This window comes from Mustela lutreola, chromosome 2 (genome assembly GCF_030435805.1).
Source record: "Mustela lutreola isolate mMusLut2 chromosome 2, mMusLut2.pri, whole genome shotgun sequence".
Lineage (NCBI taxonomy): Eukaryota > Metazoa > Chordata > Mammalia > Carnivora > Mustelidae > Mustela > Mustela lutreola.
In genome coordinates, this window is record NC_081291.1 from 66499500 (window position 1) to 66525828 (window position 26329).

Sequence of the window (26329 nt, forward strand, 5' to 3'; positions counted from 1 at the left end):
GGTCATGATCTCAGGGTTGTGAGATCAAGCCCTGCATGGGGCTCCATACTCAGTGTGACATCTGCTTGAGATTTTCTCTTCCTCCACCCCTTCCCCACTAAGTAAGTAAATTAATTAATTAATAAAATCTTTTTAAAAAGAAATAAAAACCTCATGAGGTACATGAAGCAGATGTTATAATTTCCATTTTAAGCCAAAAAAACAGGATTTACAAGGTTAAATGATTTGAAAATCTACTTCATATCCTTTACTGAGCACTTACTACATACTTCAAACAATTCTGGGTTCCGTGGCTCATAAAGAAGTACAAAATCCCTGTGTGTCTAGCTTTTAATGCCACAGAACATCTCCTACAGCTATTAATCCCCAAGACTCCCTTTCTTCTCTTTTTCCATAGCTTTTGGAGAAGGCAACACCACCTTCTACTTCCCATCTTGCATCAATGGTCATAATGCAAATTGGTACCATGTTCCTAGGAGGCTAAAGCATTTTAAAGCATATTCCATCGACCAGGTATCACAATTGCATGAAACTAGTTTAAGGAAAGAGAAAAGTAAAGAAGCATTATTTAAAACAACAAAAGAGAGGAAAAAGGTAATTGTCCGATACAAGAAATAGGTTAAATAAAATGTGGTCTGCCTATGCAACAGAATATTACACACATACTGAAAGGCATTTTAATTCATATTTATAGACAGAATTTGATAAATTTCTCTATGAAAAGAACAAGTAAATGATTACATTATCATAAAAATACAAAGATTTTAATGTATGAAATATATTTGTATTTATATTCTGAAAGACTATATAGCAAGTGTTAACCTCAGAATGGGAGGATTACAACCAATTTTTCCTATTTACCTGGATTTTTCTATATTTTACAATAAGAATTATTTACTGAGCCAATCAAAATACCTTATTTTTAGAAAAGTAATTAAAATTTTCAAGTTATTTCCCACTCCAACATGAATACAAATAGGAGTATATTTCTCAATAAAAAATATGAGATGTGCATACCAGGAGTTCATCCATGCTAGTTTGACATTTCTCAAGGTTTATCCGTTTGATTGCCACTTTCTCCTTCTTAGGGGCACAATATGCTGCTTGGACCACAGCAGTTGCTCCACTCCCTAAAGATAAATACATAAATGAGTAAATAAATAGATGAATAGATAAGAACATGACATTTCTAATTCTCACACAATTTAAACAAGAAAATAATTCAGGGCATCTGGGTGGCTCAGTGGGTTAAGCATCCAACTCTTGATTTCAGCTCAGGTCCTGATCTCAGGGTTGGGAGACTGAGCCCCACACTGGGCTCCCCTTAAGACTTTCTCTCTCCCTCTCCTTCTCCCCCTCATCCTCAGCTCATGCACATGCTCTCTCTCTAAAAAGAAAAATAAATAATAAAATAAACAAGAGAATAATTCTTACCTTGTTCCTACACTCAACAACAGATAACACCCTAAAAAGTAAGGTATCGGTCAATAAAAGCCAAAGCCTTGACCATTTCATAGAATTCCTAATAAACACCAGCAGGGAGGAAGAATCAAAATGGCTACAGTTCCAATTCTAGATTATGATGGCACAGGCTCGCACTTCCCTGTTCCTCTCCTCTCAATACAACTGAATACCCTAGAAATAACTTAACAATCATACAATGACCCTAACAGGTGGAAAGAAAGTAGATGAGTTAAGGGCCTTTCCATGTAAGGAAAAGCACCACTGTGAGTTCACTGGGTTTTCCTCTTATCTCCCACAAATCCATGAACAGCCTGAAACCAGAACCACCAACACAAATAGACAAAAGAGAAAATCTTGCTTTCTGGACAAAGGGCTGTAAAAGTATTAGCAGAGACCTAGCTTAGCAGAGACCTAGAAGGGAGAGAGACCCTCCCCAGGACTCCCCAGGCCCTATCCAGGATATCAGGGGACCCTAATTCACTACAACATCGGCATCAGCAGGGTCTCCACCCCAGACAGCAGTGGCCCAGATCTGCCACACTTGGGGCAATGTCCAGCCAACCTGCCCTTAGCAGTAGCAGAGATGGGGACCCAAACCACCAGTCAGCCCAGGCAACACCTGTAAAAATCAAGCAGAGCTTCTGTGATGCCAGAAAAATAAAGAGAATAGCACTGCAAAAGCTCTGAGAACTAAATTATCACAGGAAATACACAGCTCCCAAAAGCAGGCCAGAACCTACACACTAACCCTAAATAGAGTTAGTGCCTACTAAAATAGAAGACTTAAGCAGGATAAAGACTCTCTTCATATTAATATCTTAGATGTCCAGGATAAAATTTTTTTAAAAAATCACGCACCAAGAAAAACACACATGAGTAAGAAACAGAATCATACTGATGTCAACACCAAAATGAACCACAATCTGGAATTACTTGACAAGAATCTTAAAGCTATCTTCATAAAAATACTTCAATAAATAATCAAGAATTCTCTCAAATAAAAAAAATAGAGGGGCGCCTGGGTGGCTCAGTGGGTTGGGCCGCTGCCTTCGGCTCAGGTCATGATCTCAGAGTCCTGGGATCGAGTCCCGCATCGGGCTCTCTGCTCAGCGGAGAGCCTGCTTCCCTCTCTCTCTCTGTCTGCCTCTCCATCTACTTGTGATTTCTCTCTGTCAAATAAATAAATAAAATCTTTAAAAAAAAAAAAAATAGAATATTTCAGCAAAGAAACAGAAGCTATTTTTTTAAAAAACTACCAAATGGAAATTATGTATACAACTGAAATATGCAACTTCCAAAATAAAAATAGTGATGTATATAGGTTCAACAGTGGAGATGAAGGAGGATAAATTCAGTCCTGAGGACAAGATCAACAGTTTACTCATCTATGGTTTCACTCACTTATATGTGAAACATAAGGAATAGCATGGAAGACAGAAGAAGAAGGAAGGGAAAAATGAAGGAGGGGAAATCAGAGCGGGGGACAAACCATGAGAGACTGAGGACTCTGGGAAACAAACTGAGGGTTTTAGATGGGAGGGTATAGGGAGATGGGTGAGCCTGTGATGGGCATTGAAGTGGGCACGTATTACAATAAGCACTGGATGTTATACACAAACAATGAATCATGGAACACTACATCAAAAACTGATAAAGTACCGTATGGTGAGGGGCGCCTGGGTGGCTCAGTGGGTTAAGGCCTCTGCCTTCAGCTTGGGTCATGATCCCACGGTCCTGGGATTGAGCCCCACATCGGGCTCTCTGCTCAGAGGGGAGCCTGTTTCCTCCTCTCTCTCTCTGCCTGCCTCTCTGCCTACTTGTGATCTCTGTCTGTCAAATAAATAAATAAAATCTTTAAACAAAAAAAAAAAAAAAAAAGTACCGTATGGCGACTAACATAACATAATAAATTAAGTAAATAAATTAAAGCTGTCAGTAAATTCCAACTTACTCCTTTGTTTCTCCAAGCAGCTAGAATTATCTCTTCCTATACTTAAAAAAGTGTATATTGTTAAACATTATCTTGATATAAAATTTGACAAGCCCCCCGAAAATAAAATAAAAAATAAACAAGAAAGAGAAAATGGACTGGGGAAAAAAAAAAAGAACAGAGCCTCAGGGAGCAGTGGATAATATAAAAAATCTAAAGTCCATGCAGTAGGTAAAATAATGGCCTCCCACAAAATACCCATGTCATACTCCTTGAAACTTGTTAACGTTACCTTATACTGCAAATAGACTCTGTACCTGTTATTAAGTCAAATTAAGAATGAGATAATGGGGTGCCTGGGTGGCTCAGTGGGTTAAAGCCGCTGCCTTCGGCTCAGGTCATGATCTCAGGGTCCTGGGATCCAGTCCCGCATCGGGCTCTCTGTTCAGCAGGGGCCTGCTTCCTTCCCTTCCCCTCTCTCTGCCTGCCTCTCTGCCTGCTGTGATCTCTCTGTCAAATAAATAAATAAAATCTTAAAAAAAAAAAAAAAAGAATGAGATAATGGATAATCTGGGTGGGCCCAAGAAAATTATAAGGGTCTTTCTTTTATAAGAGAAAGGCAGGAAAGTCAGTGAAGAAGATGAGATAATGGAAGTAGAGGTCAGAGTGATAGGACCATGAACCAAAGACTGAGTATTGATATACACAACAACATGGATAAACATGAAAACATTATGCTGTGTGGAATAAACCAATCACAAACTGTATGGCTCCATTTATATGAAATGTCCCATCAGGCAAATCCATTCAGAAAATATATTACTAGTTGCCAGGGGCTAGGAAAGAAGATAATGGGAAGTTACTGCTTAATGGGAAAGGAATGTCTTTCTGGGGTGATGAAAATACTCTGGAATTAGACTGCAGTTGCAAAATACCATGAATATACTATAAACCAATAAAATGTACACTTTTAAAATGGTAGGTTTTATGTTATACAACTTCTACCTCAATTTCTTAAAAAAGGTAAGAGAATACTACAAACAACTTTAAACTTTAGCTCAGGGTGCCTGGCTGGCTTAGGTTGGTAGAGCATAAAACTCTTGAAACCAGAGTTTTAAGTCTGAGCCCCACACTGGGTGTAAAGATTACTTTAAAATAAAATCTTAAAAAACAAACAAACAACAAAAAAACTGTAGCTCATAATTCCACAATTTAGAAAAAAAATGGGCCAATTTTCTGAAAACAACTTATCGAAACTCACTCAAGATAAAATAGGTAACCTGAATAATAAAAACACTATTAAAGAAATCAAATTTGGGGGCACCTGGGTGGCTCAGTGGATCAAGACGCTGCCTTCGGCTCAGGTCATGATCCCAGTGTCCTGGGATCGAGCCCCGCATCGGGCTCTCTGCTTAGTGGGGAGCCTGCTTCTCCTTCTCTCTCTGCCTAACTCTCTGCCTACTTGTGATCTCTCTCTGTCAAATAAATAAATAAATAAAATCTTTTAAAAAAAAGAAAAAGAAAAAGAAATCAAATTTGTAATTTAAAAGTTCTTGAAAAACTCCCCAGGCACAGATGGTTTCTCTGGAGAATTTTACCAAACACTGACAAGAAGAATTAACTGCCATTTTACACCTTGTCCAGGAACGGAAGAAGCAGGAACACATCCCAACTCATTTTATGAAACCAATTGTTACCAATACCAAAACCAGACAAAGACATCACAAGAATTAAAAAAAACTACAGACCAGTATATCTCACGAATTTAGCTGCAAAATCCTTACAAAAATATTAGCAAATTGAATCCAAAATAGTTAGTACACCACAACCAAGTAACATGTATTCCAAGTATGTAAGGTTGGTATAATATTTTTAAAAAATCAATGCAATACATACCAATAAGCTAAAGGAAAAATATCGTATGATCCTATCAACTGACACAGAAAAATATTTTTAAAAAATTCTACACCATTCATAATAAAAACTAGGAAAACTAGGAAATGAGGGGATTTTCAACTTCATGAAGAATACCTACAGGAAAGTTATAGCAAAGTTATAGCAAACAACATACTTAATGGTGAATGACTGAATACCCTCCTTCTAAGACTGAGAAAAAGGTAAGGATGTCCATTCTCATCACTCATAAGCAACACAGTACTAGAAATCCTAGCCTTCGTTACAAGGCAAGAAAAAGAAAGAAGAGGCATTCACATTGGAAAAGAAAAATAAAACTGTCCTTATTTTAGATGGTGTCGTTGTCTATACAGAAAATCCCAAGGAATGCACAAGAAAAGTTCCCAGAACTTATAAGACAGTTTTGCAACATTGCAAGATACAAGATCAACATGAAAATCAACTTCATTTCTATATGCAAACACAAATAAGTGGAAACCAAAGTTTTAAAACACAGCATCATTTATAACTGCTCCCGCAAAAGGAAATACTAAAGTATAAATCCAACAAAATATGAAGAGGATATGTATGCTAAAAAATGTAAAATACTGATGAAAGAAAGCAAAGAAGATATAAAAATTGGGAGAAACTTATTATGTTCGTGTATTAGAAAACTCAACACACTAAAGATGTCAATACTCCCCAAAATGACTATATATAGGTTTAATGAATTCCTATCAAAACACCAGCAAGATATTTTGTACACAGACAAGCTCATTCTAAAGTTCATATGAAAAGAGAAGGCCCTAGAATAGCCAACACAATTATGAAGAAGAAAGTTGAAGGACTCATAATATCTAATTTCAAGACTTATTATAGGTTCAAACTTTCAGTTATAAAATAAATAAGTCATGGGGATATAAAGTACAGCATAGGGAATATAGTCAGTCAAATTGTAATAATTTTACATGGCAATAGATAACGGGACTCATCATTGCTTCAAAAGGATAAAGTACCAAATCACTATAATGTACACCTGAAACTAAGAGGATACTCCATGACAATTATATCTCAATAAAAAAACACACATTGGGTTCTCAAAGAATAAATGCTGATTGATGAGTTTTTTTAAGACTTATGATAGAGAGTAAACAAGAAAATGCAGTATTGGCAGAACAGAACCATCCATACAGAACAGAACCATCCATACTATCAGCAAGAAAAATGAACAAACTACTAATACGCACAATTACTTCAAAGAACCTCATGGGCATTATGCTGAGTAAAAAAAGCCAATCTCAAAAAGTTACACTTTTTCAGGACTCCATTTGTATATAACATTCTTGAAATAACAAAAACCATGGAGAACAGATAAGTGGTTGTCAAGGGATAGGGATATACAAAGAGGGGTTAAGTATGGCTATCAAGGGGTAGCCTGAGGGAACTCTGTGGTGGGATAAAGTTTAGTATCTTGAGTTTACTGGCAGTTCCACAAAAGCACATGTGTAATAAAACTGCATAGAACTATACAGACCACACATATACAAATAGGTACAGTATACATATAACTACTAAAATTTTAGTTAAGTTCTGTGTTTTGGGGGAAAAAAAAAGCCCAGGCCTCAACCCATTCTGGCCATTAATAACATAATCTTCAAACACAATTTGCATAACGTCACTCATCAGATCCCTCAACCATAGCAGCTACCTGACACTATACCACTGGATAAATGAACAAGTTAACTTGTTTTCCACACTCCAGATGCAACTTATTTATCCCCATCTCCATGCCTCTGTAGAAGCCATTCACTCTGCTTTCTATGTATTAATCCATACTGGCCCCTCCTTTGAAAGCCCAACTGGTAACTCACCCAACTTCAGGAAGCTCCATGGAAAACACACTTAGATTCAAACTTCAGCCCCACTGCCCTTAGCAGAGTTAAGTCTTCATGTCCTGCCTGTGTGCCGGGGGCACATAAATGCTCAATAAATGTCACTATTGTTCATTTCCTCACCCTTTATCTTTTTGTTAGATGTTTAAACTGTTAAAAGACATTGCTGTGTCTCAAATATTTGGCATAAGGCAGGTTTATAATGCTTTTAAGGTACTTAAATCTTAACCAAAACACATGAGGAAAAATTACCCTCACCAACTCCCCATCTATACCCATTCCATTCAAATTGGGTTTCTCACTATCGTAATCATTGGTATGAACACAGACTAAACATTCTCTGGTACAAATACTCAACCTTGAAGAAAACTGAATTGTAAACACTAAAAAAAGGAAAAATGAGCAATCATTACTTTTTTTTTTTTTTAAGATTTTATTTATTTGACAGAAAGAAATCACAAGTAGGCAGAGAGGCAGGCAGAGAGAGAGAGGGGAGGAAGCAGGCTCCCCGCTGAGCAGAGAACCCAGGACCCTGGGATCATGACCTGAGCCGAAAGCAGAGGCTTTAACCCCACTGAGCCACCCAAGCGCCCCAATCATTACATTTCTTCCTCCTTTCTCTCGTCCTCTTCCTACATTTTGATAAAATGTAGGCAAAAGGGAAAACAGGGAAAGAAAAAGTGCTCTATGTACTGCACAGTATATTAAGAAAAATAACTTTGAGCACAATGCTTCATGTAAAATGCAACACTTCAATATTTGGGAGGAAATACTACTTAAACATTCTCAGGGAGAGCATTCAGTTTGGAGAATGAGGTACTAACTTTAATAAGACCATATGACAGTCTGTAAAAGAGCTAATTAGGGGCACCTGGGTGGCTCAGTGGGTTGAGCCTCTGCCTTCGCCTCAGGTCATGATCTCAGGGTCCTGGGTTCTCTGCTCAGCGGGGAGCCTGCTAACGCCCCCCCCCCCATCTCTCTCTGCTTGTCTCTCTGCCCACTTGTGGTCTGTCTGTCAAATAAATAAATAAAATCTTTAAAAAAAAAAAGAGCTAATTAGGTCATCTAAGTTAAGTACATGGCAATTTAACACCTGGGGCTTTAAAACTTAAATATCTAAGTGGAAAAAATCGAAGAGAAAAACACTCTACAAAAGGATATATGTGTTAAAGTTTTCTGAAAAAATTCACAGGAACAATTAAGAGTAGTTAACAGAGATAGAGTGAGAGGAGGAGCTTATCATCAGCAGAAGACAAAAATACACAGTATTCTGTCCTTAAATGTCCATTTTCCCCAATTTACAAGTCATACTATTATGTATATTACTAGAAGAAATAATTTCCATTTCTATCATCTGTAGAGATCGCTTTTAGGCAAACAAACTTGAGCAATGGAATGTAGAAAGGGCCTACAGTGACCCACAAGCCCCTGGGTGACCCACATCAAAATACCCATAGGCTCTAACTAACCATTATCTACTTATATCCATCTCTCCATCTCTCACTGTGTCTCTGTACGTGTGTGTGTGAATCTCTACCCCTCCGTCCTTGCCCGTCTCCCTTGTCCCTCTCTCTATCTTGCTTCTCCTTTGTGGTATATTCAATAAACTTCTGTCTCCTTTATTCTGTCTTGGGTGAATCCTTTCACTGCCCTGCTGGCTTCTACCTGGTTGTCATACCACATTTGGGGGCCCCATCAGAGTGAGACCAAGAGATACCACATCATCTTAAAATGAAATATTCAAATCCTCCAGAGATACCTGGATTTCTAGGAAATTTCAGAAATTTCTTTCTAGGAAAGAAAAAAAGTTTGGTAATGATTTTGAAATCATTTTCAAGTTACAAGTCAACTTACATGAACACCAGACTATGGGAATGAAAAAAGACTAAGAACTGAGAATTACCTTTGTTTATATGGTCTAACAGTAGTGAAATATCCAAAAAAGTCAGTCTCAAACATCACAGTCTTTTAAATTTACCCTCTGTAATTATCATTTATTTCAGTGTTAAAAGTTATTTCATTAATTACTACTTACTGTTCTTATATATTCCCTCAAATATTTCAGAATAAAAATTAACACACAAGCTACAGTAACTAACACTTTGTAATACGAAGTTTTCAATTTAAAACTCTCTTCACAAAACCACAGCAAGACAACATTTCATGGCTATAATCAAAAAGACAATAACAAGTGTTGGTAAGGATGTAGAGAAACCTCCTATACTGCTGGTAGGGCTGTACAGTAATGTACTAGCTTCAGAAAAGAGTCTGGCAGGTTCTCAAAATGTTACGCATAGATTACCACACAATCTAGCACTTCAACTCCTATGTATATACTCAAGAAAACAAAAAACAAATACTTTCACACAGTTGTTTACTGCAGTATTACTCATAAAAGCCAAAAAATGGAAACAACCCAAATTTCCAACTGAGGAACAGATATGGTATATCCATACAATGATACCATTAGGCAATAAAAAGAACGAAGTACCGATACACGCTACAACATGGATGACCCAAGAAAACACGCTAAGTAAATATGCCAGACACAAAAGGTAAAAGAAAAAAAATTAAAGTTCCTTACAACTTACAGCCCTACTTGAGACAGGCTGACGGACCTTCCTCAAGGATCTTATTCGCTGCTTCAATGTTATTAATACTTTGCTACGGCAAAAGGCAACCTTAGCTTGACATTAGCCAGACCTCTAGGATCCTGTAAAAATCCCTTTAGAAACTACCTTTATCTCTACCCCCAAGATATACGTTAGCAATCATCTTTCAAGCATATGGCCCACTGATACACATCTAAAGAGTCTTATGACTAAAGTTTCACTGGACAGTAGTAAATGACCTTTTCCTAACAAAGCTAGCCCCTCAAGGTCTTGGAAACCTTGGATCCAAATTCTTTAGGGATATGCTATCCCTAACTCCCTTCCAACTTGAAACTATATAATCAGTCACTCCTCACAATTCCAGTGCATCTCTTTCTGCCCAGAGGTCCCGTCCCCATGTTTTTAATAAAACCACACTTTTTTGGCAATGAAGAAGTCTCAAGAATTCTTTCTTGACCGTTTGCCCCCAGACCCCAACATTTCATATTAGTGTGATTCTTTTTATGTAGAATATCCAGAATAGGCAAATCCATATCTGCAGAAAAGAGATTAGAGGTTGCCAGAAACTAGAGGAAGAGGGAAATAGGGAGTACAGCTAATGGATATGGAGTTTCAAGAGCTATGAAAATGTTCTGGAATTAGTGGTGATGATTGCGTAACTCTATGAATACACAACTTCACACTTCAAAGGGGCAAATTTCATAGTATGTACACTATATCTCAATAAAGCTGTTACTAAAAAATCTCTTTAAGTATAAAATCAGATTTCTAATAATATAAATGTGCTACAGATATTAAAATTTGAAAACAACTTACATATACAATTGTATAATTCAACAGAATTTGTTATACCAAAATCCATTTGAAAGTCCCTGACCAAAGCTATACACATCCATAGTCAACACTGAAACAGATAAACCCAAATTACATCTATAACAAACTAAGCAAAACTATGCACAAAGTTCATGACATGCAAAATCCAAATAAAATCCAATATTCAAGAACACATGTGTATTCAATGACATTATCCAATAGTGTACTTGAATTATTTTGACAAAAGCTTAGAACTACTAACATATTCCTTGATAAGAAGGTTCCAACAGGCTTCTATTGAAATAGTTTGCAGTCTGCTTCTTCACTGAACTCCCTTTGTTTTGCACATGAGTATGCGACAGAATTAGGCAGTACAGTAACTATTCTCCCACTCCCATCCTTTCCTTTTCAAGTTCTTTCTGCATGGAATCCCTTTAGAACATTTAACAACTCTCTTGCCTTCAATGAGAGGCTACTGCCTCACTCTGGGAAACCCCAGAGGAGGGACGCTAATCATGCAGGTCACGTATCTGTCAGGCTAAGATGAGAGGCATTCTCAAGTCACAGAAGACACAATGAGGCCTCTACAGGGTACCTTCAGTCCTAATAACAGATGTCTTCTAATATGTAAATGTATTCCCTGATGCTTTTTCATTTCAATTTTTGCAAATGTGCTACCTAGTGGTATTCTTTTAAATTGGCATTAACTCTCAAACCAGTTACTCTACCCCAGGATAATCAAGCATTGATTATTTACTGTGTATTTATACAAAATCTGAAATACTAGCTTTAAATATACTAATGTCATATGATACATAAACAAATACCATGCTGGCATTAAAAATACAGACATAGCAATTTGGGGAGTTCACTTGTTATTAATTCCTAGTCATTATTAAACACAGAATTAATTTCATTAATAATGAAACACTAAACCGAGGTATTATCAATCATAATTGTCTACACGCTAAAATACCTTTCCTTTACACAAAGAATCACTCATTTAATAAATCTCCCTGGAGGCAAGATGTGATTTAATAAAAGGCCAAAAGACAAAGTCATCAGCATTTCCCACATTTAATGATAAAAAGAGACTTGCAGGCTCTACTTCCACCATGCTAACAATAAATCACTTTCATTGACCTTCGTATTATTTTCCCCAAATACCAAAACATTATTCAGCAATTGAAAAATACTCTGAAGTTCTAACATAAAGTCTTATGGCAATGCAGTAAAAACTCAATACCACTAATTCAGAACAGTTAATGATGTTCTATCTTCATTAGAAAAAAATTTACTCACAGAAAATATCAATAATGTAGATAAAAGAGGTTAGGGAAGAATACCTTTAAAATGTCTTTATAATCATTTTAACTATTCACCAATTCTTTTTTTAAAGATTTTATTTATTTATTTGACAGAGAGAAATCACAAGTAGATGGAGAGGCAGGCAGAGAGAGAGAGAGGGAAGCAGGCTCTCTGCTGAGCAGAGAGCCCGATGCGGGACTAGATCCCAGGACCCTGAGATCATGACCTGAGCCGAAGGCAGCGGCTTAACCCACTGAGCCACCAAGGCGCCCCTATTCACCAATTTTTTAAAAGACTTTGAAAACACAGGATTAGAGACACAAATTTTGGGGCCCCTGGCTGGCTCAGTTGGTAGAGCACGGAACTGTTAATCTCAGGGTCCTGAGTTCAAGTTCCAAGTTAGCTGTGGAACCTACTTAAAATAAAAATAAAATAAATTATTTTTTAAAAAGAGAGAGATACAAATTTTTAAAATACTCGACTCTTTAAAGCATGTTCCTTTATGAGAAAATTTTAAACTACATTTCAAGGGGGCCTTGGCGGCTCAATTGGTTAAGCAGCTGCCTTTGGCTCAGGTCATTATCCTAGAGACCTGGGATTGAGTCCTGCATTGGGCTTCTTGCTCAGTGGGGAGCCTGCTTCTCCCTCTGACTCTTCATGCCACTCTGTCTGCTTGTGCTCTCTCTGACAAATAAATAATTAAATCTTAAAACAAAATGAAAACAAAAATGAAAACAAAACAAAACAAAAAACTACAAGTCAATTTACAGAGTTTCAACCATCATTTTTCTTAGAGTGAAGAGAGTCAAATAGAAAATACCAGCATGCATAGCACATAGTAAAAGTAAATGGTATTTTGTATTAACTTTTTACTTCAGTATAAATACACATGCAACTGTAAAAGAGATCTCTTAGGAACGTTTTAGTTAAAAGTGTAAAAGCTACTGCTCTAATGCCCTATACTAAGCATGGGACTAATATTAAGAATAATATAATGGAAAATGTAAATCAGTTTCCAATAATACACCCTAATTCAGACTTTCAATACTTTACACAGTTTTGTATCCTCCCTGCATCGCTCCCTACCTCCCCATTTCTTCTACTCTTCTGTCATCTCCTAGTGAGCTCTTTTTTTTTTTTTTTAAAGATTTTATTCATTTGAGGGAAAGTGAGTGAGAGAGAGAGCACGCACACAAGCAGACTGGGGGTGGAACAGGCAGAGGGAGAAACAGACTCCCCACTGAGCAGGAAACTGGATGTGGGACTTGATCCCAGCACCCTGGGACCAAGTGACCTGAGACAAAGGCAGATGCTTAATCCACTGAGCCACCCAAGCACCCCGCCTAGTGAGCTCTTAAACTGTAGTCTTAACATACATTACATACAGAATGGACTAAGTATACAAAAATATGAATGACCTTTCTCCTAAAACTCTTCAAATTGGGTAACTTCATCCCTCAAGACAGGAAAGGAGATGCCCAAAGGCATGACGAGGACTAAAAAAATTTTTAGTATCTGGCCACTTTAGAAGACCCAGAAATTTAAGAAAGAAAGTTAAAAATGGGCGCCTGGGAGGCTCAGTGGGTTAAGCCGCTGCCTGTGGCTTAGGTCATGATCTCAGGGTCCTGGGATCGAGTCCCGCATCGGGCTCTCTGCTCAGCAGGGAGCCTGCTTCCTCCTCTCTCTCTGCCTGCCTCTCTGCCTGCTTGGGATCTCTCTCTGTCAAATAAATAAATAAAATCTTTGGAAAAAAAAAAAAAAAGAAAGAAAGTTAAAAATGGATATTATTCCTAAGCATGAGGAAAAATAAATAAATAAATTTCCTCCAAATTTTGGCCAGCCATCATTACAACAGATACATATTCTAAAGATTTTGTGTTCTTTTCTATTTTATTTTTTAGTTTTTTTAAAGTGTTCTTTAGTAAGGTTTTGCATTCAATTAAAAAGCTAGGCCAGGGGCGCCTAGGTGGCTCAGTGGGTTAAAGCCTCTGCCTTCAGCTCAGGTCATGGTGGCAGGGTCCTGGGATCGGGCTGCATCAGGCTCTCTGCTCAGCGGGGAGCCTGCTTCCTCCTCTCTCTCTGCCTGCCTCTGTGCCTACTTGTGATCTCTGTCAAATAAATAAATAAATCTTTAAAAAAAAAAAAAAAAAAGGCCAGGCCAGACTCTTCATTCTGAAAGATGATTAAGGCACTGTCACCTTGTCACCTGATTCAAGGAAAATACAAGGAAATTGTAATTTTGAAAACCCTTTTCTCTTATCAGCATCATGTTGAAAATTAAAGCTCCTAGAGCTGGTAAAACAGCTGTAAGAATAGTCATCATGAAAATCATGCTATTCTCTCCATACAAAGATGAAAATAAGACACACTGCCATATGCTTTGAGTAATTATTCACACAGCATGATGGTTTTGTAATGAATCATCTCTCTGTCCCCTGTTCACTCTGGTAATCTCCCATCTCAACTGATGGTAACTCCATCCTTCCAGATGCTCCAGCCAAAACGCTTAGAATCTTTTCACATCTAAACCAATGGCAACTGTCTAACTCCAAAATATATTATATCCAGCATCTGATTACTTGTCACCACCTCCAATACTACCCCTCTCCACTGGATAAATTCTCCTTCCACCCCTGCACCCTTACAAAACTATTCTCTACACAGAAGCCTGAGTTATCCTTCTGAAACACAGTTATTTTAATCCCCTGCTCAAAACCCTGTAATGATTTTCATTCTTACTCAAAGCAAAAGCCAGGTACCCATAATGACTTCTATGGCTTCACCCCATCTTATGGTCAGGACCACACAACCGTACCGCCTTACTCTTCTGGTCTCTTCCCATCTGCCTCCACACCTCGTTCTACTCTGCTCCAGCCACTCTTGCCTCCTATTCCTTAGTCCCATGAGCATGCTTCTATTCCACTTCAGGCGTTCACTTCTGCTGCTCCCTCTGCCTGGAGCAAGCCGCCTGCAGATAACCACAATACTCACTTCTCCAATTCCTTCAGGTCTTTTCTCAAATGTCATCTGCTCAGTGAGACTTCCCTGACTTATTTTAAACTCACCTCTAGGGGCAACTGGGTGGCTCCATGGGTTGGGTTTCTGACTTAATTTGGGTTCAGGGTCCTGCGATGAAGCCCTGGTTGGGCTTTGCACTCAGTGCGGAGTCTGCTGGAGACTCTCTCACTTTGCCCCTCCCACCGCTCTCTCTCTCTAAAATAAACAAATCTTTAAAACAAAACAAAACAAAAACTCACCTCTACCCCTAGCAGTCTCCAACCCCTTTCCCTGCTTGATTTTTGCCCTTTATCCCCACTAGATTCTAAACTCCATAAAAAAGGGATTTACGTCTGCTGTATCCCAAAGGGATTTTGCTGCTGTATCCCAAGCATCCAGAACAGTACCTGGCACACAACAGAAGTTCAATAAATACTTGCTGACTAGATGAACTGGCCAAGCAGTGACATAGATTTTCAAGGAAAAAATTACTCATTTAAGGCAGAGCAAACACAAAAGTGGCCCAGTCTTCATGGGCATGAGCTCATTATTACCATCATGAGCATTAACACGGATCAAACACTTATTCTGTGTGCCAAGTACTATGCTGAAAACTTTCTTTACTTGCATTTCAATTTTTTCATCTAATACAATAATAATTATTATTTTAAAAATAAGACTTAGGTCATAAACTAGTAAGAGGCAGAGTTGGGTCTAGAAACCAGAAATACATGATGACTCAATACCATGCTCTTAACCGGTAAGCAACTGCCTGCTTAGATTAAAGCTAACATTTATTAACTGTTTACTATGGTTAAATTATTTACTCGTAATGTATTATTTAACTATTTTAATTTTAAATACCACCAAAGCCAACATTTTTAGTTGCCTATCCAACATAAAATTTTTCCTTCTTTAATAAGAGAAACTTAACCTATTCTGTTTGAAGTAATAATGTGCCCAGCAAGCTTTATTTCATAGCCTCCCTTGCAAATGACCAAGTTACATGGTTCTGGCCAATAAACTAGAAATGGAAGTCACTGGGTAAGGCTTCCAGTAAAGAAAGTTCTTTGCAAGGGAGCCAACTCAGTCATCACATGCCTTTGTCTTTTTGCCATATTCTTCCAACCTGGAACACAAGAATGAGGCTAGGAGTACAACTATGCTGCAACTATGAGAATGAGAGTTACGTGCTAAGTGCAGTGGAGTAGAAACTAGGGGCCTGCGTGCTTAATTAGGGCACAGAGGCTGCCACTCCAGTTACAGAAGGGGAAAAAGGTACTTTATTAAGCCACTATTATATGTTATCCATCACATGCAGCCAATGCAAGCCCTACCTGATACAGCCCTATGAACTTGTTGGCCCAACGCTGGCCTTTACTGATAATATCACCAGAGTGAAGTCTCCCAACATGGGGAGAAAATACACTAAGCATTAAGCATCATTTTATTGATAGAGCATGTCTTTCACATTTATGGAGCCTCGAGGTGAGATCCTGGAATCTGACAACCTGGAATTGACAACCATTACTTTCGGACATCAAAATGTGTGGCTAGTGAATAAAGAAAATAAAAAACGAGAGAGGAAGGCAGAGAATAAAGTTAATGGGGGCACCTGGGTGGCTCAGTGGGTTAAAGCCTCTGCCTTCAGCTCGGGTCATGATCCCAGGGTCCTGGGATTGAGCCCCACATTGGGCTCTCTGCTTGGCAGGGAGCCTGCTTCCCCCTCTCTCAATGCCTGCCTCTCTGCCTACTTGTGATCTCTGTCGAATAAATAAATTAAAATCTTAAAAAAAAAAAAAAAAGCTAATGAGTTGCCCTCACCAAATATCAAAGCTAGGTAAATCATACCTTATTAAAAACAGATCTTAATGAATAATTTTCTAAATCTAATCCAAGGTAAACAGTGAATACTTAAGCAGATTTTTCAAAATGTAGAAAAATAAAAGGCACATGGCACAGTCACTGCCAGACTGTTTTCTCTATCTGCCATCATACAATATTGTTGACAATATCACAGGTAGCAGGGTCTTATAAAGCTATACTATCATGTCCACTGTAAATCCTGAAATCCATCTAAACTTTAATAAAGATCTAGGGAAAAAAAGATGCAGTGATGTTCCAATAAGCATTACAACAAATCACACAGTATTTCATATTTCACGGTAATATCAAAAATTACAAAACATAAGGAAGAGAAAAAAAGAGATAACAAAAACCATTATGTTAAGGAACGTTCAGTGTGGGGGCGCCTGGGTGGCTCAGTGGGTTAAGCCTCTGCCTTCGGCTCAGGTCATAGTCTCAGGGTCCTGGGATCGAGCCCCCATCAGTCTCTCTGCTTAGCAGGGAGCCTGCTTCCCCCTCCTGCCTGCCTCTGTGCCTACTTGGGATCTCTCTCTATATATATCAAATAAATAAATAAAATCTTAAAGAAAAAATAAAGAGGGGCGCCTGGGTGGCTCAGTGGGTTAAAGCCTCTGTCTTCAGCTCAGGTCATGATCCCAGGGTCCTGGGATGGAGCCCCACATCAGGCTCACTGCTCAGGGAGAAGCCTGCTTCCTCCTCTCTCTGCCTGTCTCTCCACCTACTTGTGGTATCTCTTTCTGTCAAATAAATAAATAAAATTTTTTAAAACAGAAGTATTCAATGCAAACTAAACATTTTCTGTACAAAATTATGCTTCATCTACATAACAGCCTCAATAATTTAAGTCCATTATCTCGATTTTATAGACAAAAAGCTGACACTAAAATCAGTTATATAAATTGCCCAAGATCACATAGGTAACAAAAAGGTAAAGCCAGGATTTGAATCTAGGTCAGCACAACCTTAAGACCATACTCTTCCAGCTGCTTCAAAATATGTCAAATATAGTACAACACCTGGTCAGAAATTCTAATACTATAATAATGGTTAGGAAGGAGCTCAAAAACACTGAAAAGGTGAGTAAGCGATACTGACAATACTACTAACACCTTTTACAAGTAATCATACTAAAGAACTTCAAATCTTGCCAAAGTATGCTTAAGATGATACAATTCTTTAAAAGGAAATCCTTTGAATTCCCAATTTGTATGCTTTTCTAGGAAGGGAATTTTTCTTTTCACTACAGGATTTTCCCAAAAAGAGAGAACACGAAACACAATGTGAGAAGCAAATAACCCTACAAATATATACATATGTTTTAAGATTTAGGGATAGGGATGCCTGGGTGGCTCAGTTGTTAAGCATCTACGTTCGACTCAGATCATGACCCCACTGTCCTGCTCAGCAGAAAACCTGCTTCTCCCTCTCCCACTACCCCTGCTTATGTTCCCTCTCTCGCTGTGTCTCTTTCTTTCAAATAAACAAAAAAAATCTTAAAAAAAAAAATTATTCAGGATGCTTGGATGGCTCAGTCAGTTAAACATCTGCCCTCAGTTCAGGTCATGATCCCATGACCCATTATCCCAGGGTCCTGGGACAAAGTACCATACCATGTCAGGCTCCCTGCTAAAGGGAGTCTGCTTCTCCATCTGCCTCTCACCCCAGACTAGTACTCTCACTCTTAAATAAATAAATAAAATTTTTTAAAAAAAAGACTTATTTATTTGAGAAAGACAGCAGGGTAGGGGGTGGGGGGTGTCACATGAAGGAGTCAGAAACCCAAGCAGACTCTGCTCTGAGCATGGAACCTGAAGAGGTGCTCAATCCCATGACCCTGATATCAGACCTGAGCAGAAACCAAAAGTCATACACCCAACCGACTATGCCACCCAGGTGCACCAACCCTACAAATACTACAGGCTAAGTAGAAAGTGTAAAAAAAAAAAATTACATTTCAAATAAATGCACGTGCTTTGATCAGAAAGGAGGCATCATTTAACCACTGCCTTAAAATACAATTCTTTGAAAAGAGAAAATTCAAATGATCCCCAAATGTTTTTTTTCTGAATGCCAATCACGTGTTTCCTGAAAAAATTACGTGTAATCTGAAGAAATCACAAAGATTCATTTTGAAGATTATAGCTTATTTCAAAATACTATTCCAAACATTTATTCCAAACATTTCAGCACAGAAGCAAACACAGAATAAGTACACGACTTTGGGGTGACTGGGCGGCTAAGTCGATTAAGCGGCTGCCTTCAACTCAGGTCATGATCCCAGGGTCCTGCGATCGAGCCCCATGTGCAGCTCCCTTCTCAGCAGAGAGCCTACTTATCCCTCTCCCTCTGCCTGCTGTTCTCTCTGTCAAATAAATTAATTTACTAATTAAAAAAAAAAAAACCTGCTTTTTGAGGCTATATTATTATAACATTACATATGTAATATAATATTATTGTATATAGTGTATATATTGTATATCATTATATAATACATTATCTATAATAATAAATAATAAGCTACAGTTCAAGGAAAAAAAATTTTTCCCCTCCCTATTGGGAGCGGAATGGAAGGATATTAGGAACTTTCAGGAACTTACAAATGAGGGGGTGACATTTAAAACTAAAATAGGATACACAAAAGAAAAATTCTACTACATCCAAAAGGGTCACCTTCAAAATATCTGCTCCTATTTGATCTTTCATTGTAAGGATAGTTCCCTTAATCCTTCATTGTAAGAATATTTCCCTTAATTAATTTTACTTAAACTTTCAGACTATGACTATTATCTTCCATTTTATATACAAAAACCAATCAAATTTCTACATAGAACGAGGATGCTGAATTAGGCAACAGGAGAGTTAGACACAGGTATTAGCTGTGCCAGTAATTAGCTCTATGACTTTAGAAGGTCATTTTACCTTTTTATGCCCCCACTGTCTTCATCTGTGAAACAAGATGGTTCATCTTACCTCACACCATACCTTAAAAAATTAACTCAAAATGTCTTTAAGGTCTAAATGTAAGAGCTAAAACTGTTAAGACTTAGGAGATAGCACAGGAAAGAAAATCTTTGTGAAGTTGGATTAGTAAAAATTTCTTAGATACGCCACCAAAAGTACAATCAATAAAGAAAAAGGGATAATTAAAACTTGTCAAAATTCAAAACTCCTTTGCTTTAAAAGACACTATTAAGAAAATGAAAACACAAGCTACAGACCAGGGGAAGAAATACTTGAAATCATGTATCAGGTGAAGGACTGACAACCAAATGAACACAAACACACACAGCCTATAACTCAATAAGAAAATAACCCAGGGGCAACCCAAGTGGGCAGAACATTTGAATAGACTTTTCACCAAAGCAGATAGATGAAAAGCTAGTAAATAAGCACATGAAGACGCTCACCATCATTAGTCATTAAAGAAATGCAAAACAGAACCACCAGATACCACTTCATACCCACTAGGATGGCTATAATCAAAGACAACAAAGCTGACAAAGATAAATAGGAACCCTCATACATGCCTGGTGGGAATGAAAAATGAGTCATTTTGAAAAGGTTTATCAGTTTCTTAAAAAGTTAAACATAAATTTACCACTGACCCAGAAATTCCACACAAGGAAAAGGAAACATGTTCACATGAAGATCTGCTGAGAGAATGCTCATAACAACATTATTCCAAATAGCCAAAAAGCAGAAACAAGCCAATGTTCATCACATGGTATCCACTAAAAAGGAATAATGTACTGGTAACAGGCTATAATATCGATGAATTTCGGAAAACATGGCAAGTCAAAGAAACCACTATAAAGGGTCACATATCATATGATTATATTTACATGAAATATCCAGAAAAGGCAAATCTATAGCAGCAGAAAGTAGTTTTGTGGTTGCCTGTAGCAGGGGGTGGGAACAGGGAGTTACTGCAAATGGACATGAGGCATCTTTTTGGAATGATGGAAATGTTCTAAAATTGGACTGTAGGGATGATTGAACAACTCTGTAAATTTACTAAAAAATTATACAATTGTACACTTATACAGGTGGACTGTGGTATAGAAATTGTAACCCAGTAAAATTGTTTTTACAAATGACGAAATATTATGCGAGGTGAAAGAAGCCAAACACAAAAGACAATATGTTATATGATCTCATTTATAGAAAAATGTCCAGAAAAGGCAAACCTATAGAGACAGAAGGATTTGTGGTTGCCTTGGGTTGGGGGGTGGGAACAGGGATTAACTGTAAACAGGCACAAGGATCTTACTGGGTGATGAAAATACTCTAAAACTAGATTATGCTGGCTGGTGCACACCACAGTAAATCTACTAAAAACCACAGAATTTTGTACTTAAAAATAGGTGAATTTTATAGCAGTAAATAATACCTCAGTAAAGTTCCTTTTAAAACTAAGATGGTCAGTTGGGGAGGGTATGTGCTATGGTGAGTGCTATGAAGTATGTAAACCTGGTGATTCACATACCTGTACCCCTGGGGATAAAAATACATTATATGTTTATAAAAAAATTTAAAAATTTAAACGAAACAAAAAACCTAAGGTGGTCAAATCATACTGGAGTAACCTTTTAAGCATGGCCCACTTTAAGAATGAGATGAAAACTAACCCAATCCCAGAGGACTAAGACTCTCTTTTGCCCACTTACAGACACCCTATTGGCTTGAGAAGCCCAAATTAATAAGTCTTTAAGCATCTGGAACTCTATGCCACCTTAATGGCTAGGTATAAAAAATGACCACAGAAAGATGTATACCTTCCCAGAAAGGAAGCAAAATTCTCTCCTAAAACAATGATCAGGATCCCCTTTCTTTACTTTTCAGACATCATTTTGAAATCTCTCACTTAATTTCTTTCTTCAGTGTGAAACTGACTGAGGGTCCCAGAAGCAATCAATCAAGACAGACACCTTGTGAGCTGTCTTTAGAACCAACCAGTGTATGTCAAATATCCAGAAAGGACACCCACGATGTGGCTTAAGGAAAGAGATGTGATTTCTTTCAGATAAAACTTAGCCCAGATTTGTTTTGAAACAAGAGGCAAAAAAAGAAAGAAAGAAAAAAAAAAAAAAAATATATATATATATATATGAGATAAAGTTTCTCTGAAATATAGCCACGTTGCAATAAACACACCTCTAAGGCAGCTAAAGATCTTTCAGCCAGTCTTTGTTATAAAACTAATTTTAGGACAGGATGCTGATCTAGCAAAGCAGACAATCTCCTTCCTCCAATACAGAGGGGTCTGCTCATGTCAGTGAGATTGAGCTTCTGTGTAGCTAAACCCACCCCCTTTTGATTTCTAAAGTCACTGGATTATTGTTGTCCAACAAATACTCCCCTCATCCCAAATCCCCACCCTCCCCCCATCACTGTGCCTGAGAATTACAATCCACCTTTGTGCAATTTTTGGTCTCGGCCAACTGGTATTCCTGGACCTCAAATCCACTCCACACAGCAGCCAGATCCCTCAGATGACGTCCTGTCTCTGCCTGAAGCCCTCCAATACACTTAGAATAAAATTCCAAAATCCTTACTAAACTTGATAAGATCCCCTTTCTATCCGTGCCAGTATTCCCTCAGGTCCTGAAACACATCAAGCTCTTTCTCTCCTCAGGACCTTTGCACTTCCTCCTCCCTCAACAGGGAAAACTCTTCCCTGGAATCCGAAGACGACTCATCCTTCAGCGCTCAACTTAAATGTCAATGCCTCCGTAAACGAATTTTCCTTGAAATCACAGTAACTAGGTCCTCAGGTCACTCTCTAGCACTTGCCAAACCTTGAAATTCTTTTCATTTGTCTGGTTATTCAATGTCTACCTCTTTGACCAGAAAGTCACTCCCAAACAGTGGGAAGTTGTGCCTACGTTGTCTCGGTGCCCGGTACCTTCAGCTTCATCCGGAGAGAATCCCCAGCTCCACCCCAGTAATGTTTGGCACTTCGTGAGCACTCAAGTGATCTCACACCCGCGCGGGAATGAACTCAAACCCCCGTCCCACAATCCCCCAAATAGGTGGCTGTGCCCACAATTCCAACAGCCTAATTCTCACCCAGCCTGCTAAAGGCCTGTCCTGTGCCTGCACTTTTCTTCCCCTCTCAAACCCATCTATCGCTCAGGTTCAAGCATCTGGCACTATCTAAATCTCTCACGAGCCGCTCCAACCCCATCCCGCCGGCCTCACAGGCTAGCCGCAAAATCCCCTCCCGGCTTCGCACGCGCTGCAGAAACCCAGAGCCTCACCCACGCGCCCTACAAATCCCGGGCCCCACGAGCGCCCACGAGTATCCGTGAGTCCTGGGCTCCCCGAGCTCCCGCGGGTCCCCACGTTCCCGCGTGTCACCCGCCGCCCAGCGCGGCGCCTCCCCCCTCAGCGGCGCCAGCGCTCACCTATCACCTCCTGCAGCTCGTAATCGTCCCGGTTGATGGACCAGGGCAGGGCGCTCGAGTCCTCGGACATGACGGCTGCACGGCTCGCGATCCTCCCTCAAACTCGCTGACCTCTAGTCTCCTCGCCGCGCCTCTCCCCACCCCCAACCGCCGCCGCCGCCGCCGCCGCCGCCGCGCCCCCACCAACCGCCTCGGGAACAACCACGGGTCGGACGGCGTCTGGGCGCGGGGTCACCGCGCGGCAGAGCGGCGGGGGCTTGAAGCTCCGGCGGACCTCGCCTCCTGCTCCTCGGCGACCGGCACTCCCTGCCCGGCTCAGGTCCCGGCCTCGGCCTCCGCAGCAGCAGCGACAGGGTATTCGCCTGGGCCCAGCCCCTCCGTCCCGCCCTCCACCCTAGCCCACGCACGGGCCAAACTTTCCCTTCTCCCTCCACCTGCCGACACGCAGCGCGCTGACGTCACCGCGCCGGGCAGGCCCCGCCTTGGCCCCGCCTCCGGCCGCCATCTCAAGTGTGGCTGTAGAGGCACTGAGCTAGCAAGAATCCCGGGAAAGTGGAAGTTGACAGTGAGAGGGAACAAAGGCTCAAGAAGGAATTCAGAGAGAGTATGAGATAGCCAGAGAGCCCAAAGTAGCTAGAAAGTGGCAGCCACACTAATCATGGCGACCAAAAGACGACCCAATGGATGGGGCGGAGCCACTCCTGGCGGCTGGGGCACGTTGCCTTCTCCGTCCTCTCAGTTATTGGTTTGTTTGAGAAGGGATCGGAAAGGCAATGTGTGGGTGTGGACATCAGTCAAAGTTAGTCCCGCCTCCAGACTCTTCGCGCGCTTCCTGGCGCCGGGGCCGCATGAAGATCGCCAGTACCTTGGTCGATTTGCCCTTTTCCTGGAGTGATGTCACGGCGTAACCGTCACACCCTCGAGACGTGCAAACGGCTCCGGAGGGTGTGGAGAAGCTGGAGGGCGCAGCTGGGTGTGGTAGCCTTGGGGTGTGGACCACAGCCCGCGAAGAAAGGCCTTGAGCAGTGGGAAGGAATGGAACTGGAAGCTTGCCCCTTGACGACACCTTTTTCAAGGCGGAAGTGCTCTCTGCAGCGTCTATCGCCGCCCTCTTTGTCACTTTATTGGGCAGGGAGGGAGTTCTTGTCCAGTCAGCTTTGAGTCCAGAGCTCAAAGAAGCACCTGTCTTTTCGAGGCGGGGCTCGAAAAGTTGGGCCTTTTCTCCTGCCGCGGCTTGGGCCATTAAACAAGTGAGATTCGGTCCCTGTGGCTTGACATCGTTGCAAGGGCCTCGGCTTTTGTGTGACCTCCCCTAACTTGAGTTTTCTCAGGTTGACCACTTGGGTCCATTGGAGAAATAAATGAGGTGAAAATTGAGCGCGCTTGGTAAAATGGAAGAAAGAGTATCGGCATGAATTGGGCCAGGTGCGAAACTGTTCCCTCTTGAACATATTTCAGGCCAATAGTAGTCATTGAGAGAAGGAGGCCTTCTCCGAGACCTGCCAGGCCCGGAAGCCCTGTGCTGAGCTCAGCCATAGAAGGGCCGATGACCACAAAACAAAAGTTCTCAACTAGGAGCCGCAGGAGTGGAACTGTTAGTTTCCACCTGGTTGGTGGAATTGGAGAACGTGTCTCATGGAAAAGGTGGCATTCGTACCAGGCCCTGCAAAGGTAACATGATTTCAACAGGTGGAAATTGACAAGGTGGAATATTCCAGTGACAGCCAAAGAGCCATTGCCCAAGTTTGAAAGCAGAACACAGGCCTTGCTGTAGCAATTGGGTTCAGCCATCACCACTGACACCTTTACTGCCATGTGTTGCCCTTCTTTTTGCAGGGAGAAGAGGGATGAGGATCAAATATATCAGATAGGAGCTAAAGCTGATGGTAAAGATTAAAGATCTCGAGGTTTGTACCAGTAAAAAAAAAATCCATAGAGATTGTTAACCTGGAATTGTTAGCCTGCATGGACCATGGACAGACTTCAGAAGTTTGTGTAAGGTTTTTGTTGTTGTTTTGTTTTACTCCCTTGAAATTATATGCAGAATAGTATATACTTGAGGGAGAGATTTTGCCCACCTTCCTCCCTCCCCCTTCCCCAATGGAAAGGAGCTACTAACCTAATAGTGAAAATAGTTTATGAATTGACTCACATTTTTGGTGGGTGGGAGAGAGTCACTCACTATACATTCATCAGTAAGTTCTCTCCCTCCTCCACACATAGACTGATGGTGTAGTTGAACCAGAATCTGCTCTGCAGATCTGGTCATTTAATTTTGGCTATCTCCAGGGCTTTCTCCATGTGGCCTGATAGAGATTAAGATTCCATGTTCTTAATGAGCAAGGAATTGGTGACATTTGAGCCCAGGAGCCCAAACCTCAACCTCGTTCTTAGTGTATGGCGTATCTTTCATGTGAGAACACTGTCATAAACTCCAGGTATACAGTGGTAAACAAAGTGACTTAGTCACTGTTTTCATGGTGCATATAGTCTAGTAGAGAAATAGTAAATAACTAAGCAAATATGTAAATCATTGCAAAGCATCATGCAGAAAAGGCCAGTACAGATTCCCAACTTATGATGGGGTTATGTCCCAAAAAACCCATCGTAAGTTGAAAATACTGTTAATGAAGATGTGCTTCCTACCCCTAACCTGCTGAACATCATAGCTTAGCCTGGCCTACTTTAATCATGGTCAGAACACTTACATTCACCTAGAGTTGGGCAAAATCATCTAACACAAAGCCTGTTTTATAATTGTTGACTATCTCATATAATTGAATACTGTAAAAAAACAGAATGGCTGTATGGGTACAGGATAGTTGTAAGTGTATGGTTGTTTACCCTGGTGATCATGTGGCTGACTAGGAGCTGTGACATCTGCCACTGGCCAGCTTAATGGGACAGGATTGTCCCACATAGCACTAGCCTGGGCAAAGATTAAAATTCAAAATTTGAAGTAGTTTCAACCAAATGTAGAATGTACCATCATGAAGTCTAAAAATTGTAAGTCAAACCATTGTAAGTCGGAGACCATGTGTATACCGTGCTAGAAAATACTTAAGGAGTTTGGCAAACACCCTTTTTGAGAAAACTCTAGAGGAAGCCTTTCATACAGAGAGTATTTTTTTTTAAGATTTTTTATTT

The 26329-nt window shown here is 40.0% G+C and overlaps 1 protein-coding gene across 1 annotated transcript in view; it reads right to left on the minus strand.

Moving 5' to 3' along the window:
* The window catches only part of OXSR1 (oxidative stress responsive kinase 1), a 100608-nt gene extending 76985 nt beyond the window's left edge, over positions 1-23623 (minus strand). The window contains exons 1-2 of the mRNA XM_059162074.1: positions 23183-23623; positions 1018-1130 (exon numbers count right to left, since the gene is read on the minus strand). Of these exons, the coding sequence (XP_059018057.1) occupies positions 1018-1130; positions 23183-23252 (183 nt within the window). The 5' untranslated portion in view covers positions 23253-23623. The remainder of the gene's footprint in view (positions 1-1017; positions 1131-23182) is intronic.
* Positions 23624-26329: the final 2706 nt, after the last annotated feature.